The sequence below is a fragment of the Lepidochelys kempii genome, chromosome 20 (genome assembly GCF_965140285.1).
Source record: "Lepidochelys kempii isolate rLepKem1 chromosome 20, rLepKem1.hap1, whole genome shotgun sequence".
Taxonomy (NCBI): Eukaryota; Metazoa; Chordata; order Testudines; family Cheloniidae; genus Lepidochelys; species Lepidochelys kempii.
In genome coordinates, this window is record NC_136399.1 from 11,942,622 (window position 1) to 11,951,430 (window position 8,809).

Below are 8,809 nucleotides of genomic sequence, written 5' to 3' on the forward strand. Positions count from 1 at the left end.
TGGGACCTGCCTAAGGTGATATAGCTGCTCAAGACCAGGACTAGAGCCCAGAGTCTATGTGTGATCAGCTTTGTGTCATAGGCTGTATCCAGAGATTCTCCTTTAGCTCAAGTGGCAGGCGGCTGGGGCTCTGAAGCAATTGCTGGATTCTCTCTCTGCCCTTGTCATGCAGTTCAACATGTCTTTGGTGTACAGCACTACACTAGTTGTGAAGCCCTGGACAGTAAGAGCTCCCTTCTGCAGATAGTGATAAATCACCAGGATACAGGGTGGTGCGTGTATGCAGCCTAATCCGCTGTGTTCCTGTGTCATGGACGAAGGCCAGTGTGCAGTTTTAGTGGGTATTTAAATCCCACTCAGATCCTTCTCCTCTGCGGAGCCTGATAGAGATTACCTCTTACAGGAGAAAATAAAACTCTCTGGAGATGGTCTTGTCACATAATCCCTGGGTTTTACATGCTAGCAATGTGGAGTGGACGTGGACCTAACAGCAATAAGGAAGAGAGGTAGAATCCAGGGGCTAGAACCCAGCTGTCAAATGATCTGTGTTTTATTTCTGGATCTGGGAGGTGAGGGGGATCTAGTGCTTAAAGTTGGGGGGGCGGGCTGGCAGAAAGGACTCCTGGGTTCTAGCCTCGGCTCTGGGAGGGGAGTGGGGTCTAGTGATTAGAGCAGTGGCCTAGCAGTCAGGACTCCTGGGTTCTATTCCCAGCTCTGGGAGGGAAGTGGTATCTAGTGGTTAGACCATGAGGGAATGGTTCTGGGAGTCAGGACTCCTGGATTCCATCTTTGGCTTTGCAGTGGGCTTGTTATGTGACAAGAAAATTGGTTCCATTCTCTATGCCTCAGTTTTCCCATCAGTAAAATGGTGACACTGAGACCCCAGCTGAAATCAGAACCCTGTTGTGCCAATTTCTGCACAGAGTGAGAGACAATCACTGCCCCAAAGAGCTCACAGTCTGACAAAGGAAGGGTTAACATCCACATTTTACAGATGGGAAACTGAGGAATGAGTGCAATGACAGGACTTGCCCAAGGTCACACAGGGAGTCTGTGGCAAAGCTGGGGATTGAACCCACATCTGCTGCGTTCCAGTCCAGTGCCTAAACTAATGGAAAGAAAAAACACAATTTCCTCACCTCCATGCAGGGAGTGCAAGGGTTAATTCATTAGCACTGAAAAGCACTGGGGGCGGGATATGAGAGCAGTGATACCAATATATAGCACTGTTACCACAGCTGACTGGAAAAACAGCACAAAATGTTGCCTCGATTCTTAAAAAATTACGTATGTTTCCAAATGTTTATATTTTAAAATACAGATCATCGAAAAACCCAAACAGTTTGGACACAATTTCTCATTAACACATTTTTTTGGAGCGTGGGGGGGGAGGGTGTTAGCAAAAAATCAATTTGGGGACAAAAATGTGCATGAAAAATCAAAATTTGGCGACTTGCTCCCCACTGCAATGATTCCACTCCAGTGGGTGCCAGCACCGCCTCATCCGAGCTCTCGCTGTCCTTCGCCTCCCGTCACATCAGAGTACGCTGCCTGGGAGGCCCTAGAATTTGGTCAGGAGCAGGAGAGGATTTGGAGAGTTTCACTGATACTTATTTAGTCACAAACTTTAGGGCAACAGCGGGAATCATTTAAACAGCTTTGCTCAGCCAACTGGGGAAGAAATCCAGCAGCACATGACATATGTGGCTAATAAATACAAGGGATCAAATGATTGACCAAACATTTGTTCCCACAGGGGGCATGGTATGGACGCTGTGGGGGGGGTTCAGTGGACTGCATTGCTGCCTTTCTCAGGAGTGCGTCTGTGTGCAGGATGAGGTGGGGAGCAGGCCACTGTGGGTGACTACCCAGTGCATCGTGGTCAGGGGGGCCTGCCCTGGTCAAGAGACATTTTCGAAACTTTTGACTGTGTTTTGACATTTTCAAATCCCCCCTCCCAATTTTCTAAGGAAAATTTCATCAAAGTCCACATGATTTTGCCAAAATTTTCGGTTTAACCAAAATGGCATTTTCTGATAGAAAATGGTTTCAGCTAAAATTTTCCAACCAGCTCTGAGGAGCTTTGTTCCCCCTTGTGACTCCTCTTTGTGACTCCGCTGCCCCCTCCCCACTCCCAGGTGCATTCCTGGGGCTCCAGCACTTTGGGACACAAGGCGCTGTTCAAACACAAATGATGACACTCCAGGTGTTTCTCTGCTGGCTGCAGGCATCCTCTGACTGCTGGGGGGCTGTAGACAGAACTGGCCCAGCTATTCACTGCAAACAGGTTACTCAACCCATTCTGCCCATGAACCCATCACAACCCCAGCAGATTTTCTCAGACACTGAAATTGTTGGCCGAAGGGGGTTGTTTGGGGAGCTGTTGTGGTTTTTCCACATGCCACGGCTTGCATGCTGGAGGATGTGGAATACAGATGGGAGAGCGTAGTGTGTGCTTTTCTCCTCTGGAGCAGTCTGCAGTGACTCTGGCAACAAGATGACTGCTAGCTCCGTGCCTGATCTGCGCAGGACATATGGCTGTGCCAGCCCCAGCCCTGGTTTTGTAGCTCAAGCTATCTACAGCAGCTCTTGCTTTTAGTTGGGATGTTGCCAAGATGGTGGCCATCACACCTGCTGCCCAGGGAGCTCTCACATGAATAGGTTCTGCAGCGGGCTCAAGAACACACTCCTTAGGTGCCCTAAATCTGACCCACCCCCACCCCACAGCCCCCAGGGCTCCCTGATGGCCACTGGGGAGGGGGTGGATATTGTCTGTTTCAGTCCCAACCCTCCCCACACAGAACCCCCACCTGGCAGGCTGAGCTGCTTTGGATTGGCCAACAAGCCTACACTGAAGGATTCTTGTCATTGGCTAGTTGCTTTGTTTTTAAACCTCATTGGCTGCATGGAGCTGGGGGGAAGGTGTAACAGGGGGACTGATGGGAGCAGCAAAGAGCTGGCCAGATCCAGCCAAGCCCTGCGCTCTAGGGATTACAGGTGCTGCTCGCCAAGGGCCATACATTGGCTGGAGCAGAGGGGCCTGCGGGGGCTTGTCTCAGCCCAGGTCCATATGGATGAGTTATTAAGCTGTTGTCCCCCTTATTCAGAGGCAAGGCTTTACTCTCAATCCTCCAGTCTGGCATAGGAGACACCTTGACAGATGCCCCCCACCCCAAACATCAGGCTAATGTCTCCTTACAAAGCCAAAGAGCTTTATTTCCAGATGCTCTGGGCAGGTCCCTGAGGTGCCAGTGGGAGATGCTCACGATGATGTGCCAAGGACAATGGTATGGTGGGAGGAGGGAGGGAAGGGAGGCGTCTGGCTTAGGACCCAGACTTCCCAAAGTGTCCACTCGTTTCTGGTTGCCTCAGTATTTGGACTGTGAGGATGCCTCAGCCAGAGGACAGAGGAACCCCAAATAAGAAGGCACTTTGGGAAGAAACCCTGACCCCTTCCAAGCCAGGGATTCTGAAGAACCAGTCACCACAGCTTCCATTGAATGGTGCCTCTTGTCCTGAGTAACGTCAATGTGGCCCGGCAACTATATTGGATTTACCACCTCAGCTTTCAGTCAGGAGGAGCAGGCCGCGCAGGCTGGCATGACTGGGAGGCCTCAGGGACCCCCGGAAGGGCTGGGACTAGATCTCCTCAGTGACAAACTTCATCTCGGCATTGTGGGAGCCGGAGAGAATGGTGCCGACCCGGCGCCGGAAGAGGAAGGGGAAAGCCTTCTTGAAGGACTTCCTAAAGCTGTCGCCCATGAAGGCGTAGACGATGGGGTTGATGGAGGAGTTGGCGTAGGACATACAGTTGGCCCATGTCTTGATCTTGTAGGTCTCGTAGTTGGCCTGGAAGCTATCATAGAAGCCCTGGAAGAGGAGGTAGAGCTGGATGGGGCCCCAGCACACAGTGAAGAGTACCACGATCACCACCACCATCTTGGACACCTTGGCCTTTGTGGCGACAGAGCGCTCGGACAGGTGCTGTACCTGCTGAGAAAGGGGAGCAGGAACATAGAGGCCTGGTTTAGAGCAGGGGGGCTAGGAGCCAGGACTCCCTGGTTCGATCCCTGGCTCTGAGAGGGAAGTGGGGTCTAGTGGTTAGAGCAGGAGAGTTGGGGGTGAGGACTCCGTGTCCTGTTGAGAAAAGTCCTGGGGCTGGGTGATGGGGCTTCCAGATATATTGGGCAGAGGGGTTCCCCAATACAGAGACACCCCAGTTTACTGCCCCTGGCTCACCTGGTAGTTGTGGTCGATGGGCTCCACAATGGGGCGCCCCACACGCTTGAGCATGACGGAGTAGCAGAGGCAGATGGTGAGCAGGGGCAGCAGGTAGATGGCCAGGAAGGTGTAGAGGATGATGCTGCGCTCCTGGCTTTTGCTGGCGAAGGCCTCGATGCAGTAGGTGCGCAGCCCATACCAGTAGCCCACCTCAGTGCGGTGGTACATGGCTATGGGCAGCGAGAGAAGGAAGGAACCTGGGGACAGGAAGGCAACAGGGTGAAAGGTATGACAGGGCCAGTGCTCTGGGGAGGCCTGGGGTCCAGCCATGGCTCTGAGCATAAGGAGAACTGATTTGGCACATTCATGAATGGCTGAGGCTGATCAGCGGAGAGGGTTAGCATCCGTCTCTGTTCAGCAAAGACCCAGGAGCGTAGAATAGCAGGGGGCTGTGGGTCGGGACTGAGGGGCAAAAGCAGAGCTGAGCTGGGGAGGCAAGGCCTGGAATAGCAGAGGATACAGGGTGGGATTGAGAGGTGCCAGGAGAGCTGTGTGTGTAGGGAGCCTGGGCTGAGGTAGCAGGGGGCTGTGGATTGGTTTGAGGTGAATTAGCAGATTTGTGGGTGCTGGTGGGTTAGAACCAGAACAGAAGGTGGAAGTTTCTATTGACCATCAGATACCGAGGCACAAATATTAATTCCCTCTGCCTGTGTTCAGAGATCCCAGATAGGGTGACCAGACGTCCCGGTAAAATCGGGACTGTCCTGATATTGAGCAGTTTGTCCCGATATTGATGCCATTTGACCCGATATTTTGTTTCGGGCGCATCTTTTTGTTTTTTTCCCCTGAGGCGGCGGTGACAGGCAGGGGGAGCACCTTTTCAATTGTTATACTCACCCGGCACATCTGGGTCTTCGGTAGCACTTCGGCAGCGAATACTTCAGTCGCTGACATGTCCGGGGCTTCGGCGGCATTTCGGCAGCTGGTACTTCTTTCTTTGTCGGCAGGATTTATTTCCTGCCGCCAAATGTGCCGGGTGAGTGTAACAATTGAAAAGGTGCTCACCCTGCGGCGGTCCCAATATTTTGTATTTACCATCTGGTCACCCTAATCCGAGAGGAGACCTTGCGCTGGGTATGGAGCTGTGCTGCTGGGCTCAGGACTGGCCAGGGTCAGGCCAGGAATCCCTTGGGAAACCTTTTACAAGATCTTTGCAGGGTTGGTGTCCTGGATGCATGTTCAGGGACACAGCTCTCCTCCTTCCTTCCCTTCTTTCCACCACCCCTGGGAGGCCCTTTCCCCAACTCTTTGCTCTCCCCTGGGCCTGACACATCCCACTCACTGATCCAGATGGCCACGCTGACGCCCATGGCCACGCGTGGGGTGCGGTAGCGCAGCGACTGCAGCGGGTAGAGGGTGGCGTAGCAGCGGTCCATGCTCATCGCTGTCAGGGTGATGCAGGTGGCCTGCGCTGTCACCTGCAGAGAGCAAGGGCGGCCTGGTGATCCAAGGCAAAGGCAACTGGGGGGCCCTGGGCCCTTTGCCAGTCACCGCCCTTCCTGCAGGGCAGGGCCTTGGGACTGTACAGCATCCCAGGTATCAGCAGCTGTTGCATGTCCCTGCCCAGCACACCCATGCACACACTCACCCACGCATGTTTGCACCCCCAGCATAACCAGCCCCTCCCCCACCCACAGCCAGCCCCACCTGTTGCAAGTAGTTGACGAGTTTGCACATGAAGTCGCCGAAGATCCAGCTGGGCAGGGGGTAGAGCGTGGCGGTGAAGGGGACACAGCACACCAGGAAGATGATGTCTGTGGTCGCCAGGTTTGCTGGAACAGATGTGGAACTGGGATCAGGGGGCGGGGCCATTGCAGGGACTGGCCAGACAAGCGGGGGGCGGCTCTGTGGCTCAGGTGCCAGCCTGGGAGCCAGGAGTCCAAGGTTCAATGTCTGGCTCAGCCACAGACATGGGCAAATCGCTTGGCCTCGCTGTGCCACAGTTTCCTCCCTCTGCTATGGAGATAACAGACCTGCCTGTCCACATAGAGATAAACCACCAATAATTGATGGGCACTGGGTGATGGGGGCTGTATGAACCCCGAGCCTGGGCTGAGTCCCCCATCCCTGATGCACTCAGAGCAGCGCCTGGGAATGAAGGGTTGGGTGGGAGTGGGCAGTGATTGGGAATTATGGGCAGGGCGCCTGTCAGCCCCACATTCTCTACTCCCATTTGAAGATGCCAGCATCCCGCCTACTCCCCTTTATCCCCACTGTCTTCCGCCGGCCAGAGCCTCTACCCCACCATTTATCCCCTAGCTGCAAACACCTCTCTCTCTATTCCCCCAACTTCCCTACCTGCACCCTCCCAATCCCCAGCATGGCTCCCCCCATTCCTCCAAACCCCCATATTCCCACACTCTGCCCCAGATATGCTATAAGAATCTGAGCCACTCACATTGGGGGATTGTGCATCTGGAACCCCTGGAACAGATGTCCCAATGACTTGCTTTCCTCTGATCACACTCAGTGCTCTTGCTCAGGAAACCTGCCTACATTATCTTAATTGTCTGTCACCTTTGCTCTGTTTAATCATGGCTGGTTTCCTTGTCCATCCAAACAGTTTGGTGTTGTAAAGAGCTGGGTTTTTAGGGGAGCTGTGTCTCGGGAACCCCTTGCTCACATAATCCCAAATTTGGGTCACTAACTCTATCCCAAACCCCCATGAGGCATAGCAATTTTCAAGACAATTGGAGTCAGCGTGTGGATTTCAGAGGACTTAGAATAGTCCCTCTTTAAACAGAAAGCAAGGCTTGACCCCAACCACAGCAGAGTGGGCGCTCTGTTATAATGGGGGAACGCAGTGCTACAGGGAATTTACAGAGTCAGGGGTGTTGAGGGAGCCCTGGGCTGGGGTAGCAGTGGGCTGTGTCTCAGAATTGAGGGGCATTGGCTGGGGGAGCCAAGTGCCACCCTCTCGCTAATGGGCAGTGCATGTTGTTGAGCTGTGATGATGATCATTGGTGGAGAGGGGTGTTTCAGGCCAGGAGTGGTGTGCAGGGGCTGGCACTGGGGGGAGGAGCAGGGGGGAAGGCACCCAGGCACTGGGGGTGGTGGGGGTGGTGCTGGGGCACCCACCAGGAGTGTGGCGAGACTCCCAGGAGCAGGGGGGCTGGTGTGGGGCTGGAGCTGAGGCAGGGGAACCCACTGGGGTGGAGGTGCTCGGGAATGGAGGGGGGCGCTGATGCTGGAGCACCCATCAGGGGGAGGGAAGGTGCCTGGGGACAAGAGAGGGCTGGCACTGGAGCACTCAGCTGAGGGAGAGATGGTGTCCGGAGGTGAGAGTGGGCTGGAGCTGGGGCATGCAGCTATGGCAGGGAAGGTGCCAGAGGATGGGGGAGCTGCCATTGGGGCATCCAGCCAGGGGAGGGGAGGGATAGTGTCTGGAAGAGAGGGGGGGAGCAGGTGCTGGGGCACCCATCTGGGGGAGGGATGGTGCCCAGAAGTGAGGGGGGCAAGTGCTGGGGCACCCACCCAAGGGAGAGAAGGTGCCCAGGGGCCAGGGAGGGCTGGCGCACCCAGTCAGGGGAGGAATGGTGCCTGGGGTCCAGGATGGGGGGGATGGTGTTGGAGGAGCCAGCCAGGGGAGGGATAGTGCCCAGGGGCTAGGGAGGGCTGGCACATCCAACCAGGGAGGGACAGTGCCTGGGGGGGGGCAGGTGCTGGGGCACCCAGCCGGGGGAGGAATGGTGCCCGGAGGCAGGGGAATAGATGCTGGGGCACCCAGCCGGGGGAGGGATGGTGCCCAGGGGCTAGGGAGGGCTGGCACATCCAACCAGGGAGGGACGGTGCCCAGGGGGAGGGCAGGTTCTGGGGCACCCCGCCAGGGGAGGGATGGTGTGGGGACGCTCACCGATGTAGAAGTTGGTGGCTGTGCGCATCTGCCGGTGCTTGGACACCACGTAGATGACGAGTGAGTTGCCCACCAGCCCCAGCAGCATGATGAGGGCATAGAATAGCGGCACCAGCCAAGCATCCGTCAGGAATGGGGGTGATGTGTCCTCCCCACTGCTGTTAAAGATCCACAGCCCCCTCCTGCTCTGGCCCCCCAGTGAGCTCATGACTGGGTGGGGGGCAGCAGTGGGTACTGGTGTCCAAGAGCCGTTGTCCAGCCAGCTGCCCGACGGGGAGGTCTCTGCATCCATCCTCGGTGATCCTGCCATGTCTCCAAGCCCAGGGCAGGCGAGCACTGGAGCCAGGACTGGTCCCTGTTTCCAACGTGCCAGTCCTGGCCAGCTTCTTCCCTGTGGGGGAAAACATGTAAACAGAAGGGAAACTGAGGCAAGGGGTGGGGGTTGATCCAGCAGAGATGGGGCACAGAAGCCAGAGCCAGCAACATCACCCACCCCCCAAACACACACCCCCAGAAACAGGCCAGCTGCTCCCAGTGCCTTGGCTTAGTCCTGCAACTATCACCCCGAGACACCCCCTGCTGAGTTGGGCGCCACGCCCTGCTTCTGTCCACACACTGAGCTGCGCTCAGCTCCTGAGTACCCACTCCTAGTCCAGCCGGGCATCCTTGGGCCGT

At 55.7% G+C, this 8,809-nt stretch overlaps 1 protein-coding gene across 1 annotated transcript; it reads right to left on the reverse strand.

Moving 5' to 3' along the window:
- Positions 1 to 3,196: 3,196 nt before the first annotated feature.
- LOC140900899 (G-protein coupled receptor 54) lies at positions 3,197 to 8,444 on the reverse strand. The gene is made up of 5 exons (XM_073318845.2): positions 8,135 to 8,444; positions 5,929 to 6,053; positions 5,564 to 5,699; positions 4,240 to 4,478; positions 3,197 to 3,993 (listed from the first exon to the last, which is right to left on the reverse strand). The coding sequence occupies exons 1-5, from the start codon at positions 8,442 to 8,444 to the stop codon at positions 3,640 to 3,642; spliced, it is 1,164 nt and encodes a 387-aa protein (XP_073174946.1). The 3' UTR covers positions 3,197 to 3,639.
- Between the last annotated feature and the right edge of the window lie 365 nt (positions 8,445 to 8,809).

Coding starts and splice junctions, on each gene's coding strand:
- LOC140900899 (XM_073318845.2), bottom strand. CDS start 8,444: ATGGCAGGATCACCGAGGATGGATGCAGAGACCTCCCCGTCGGGCAGC. Junction 6,054..8,134: donor AGCCACCAACTTCTACATCG/GTGAGCGTCCCC, acceptor CATCTGTTCCAG/CAAACCTGGCGACCACAGAC. Junction 5,700..5,928: donor TCGTCAACTACTTGCAACAG/GTGGGGCTGGCT, acceptor TGCTCTCTGCAG/GTGACAGCGCAGGCCACCTG.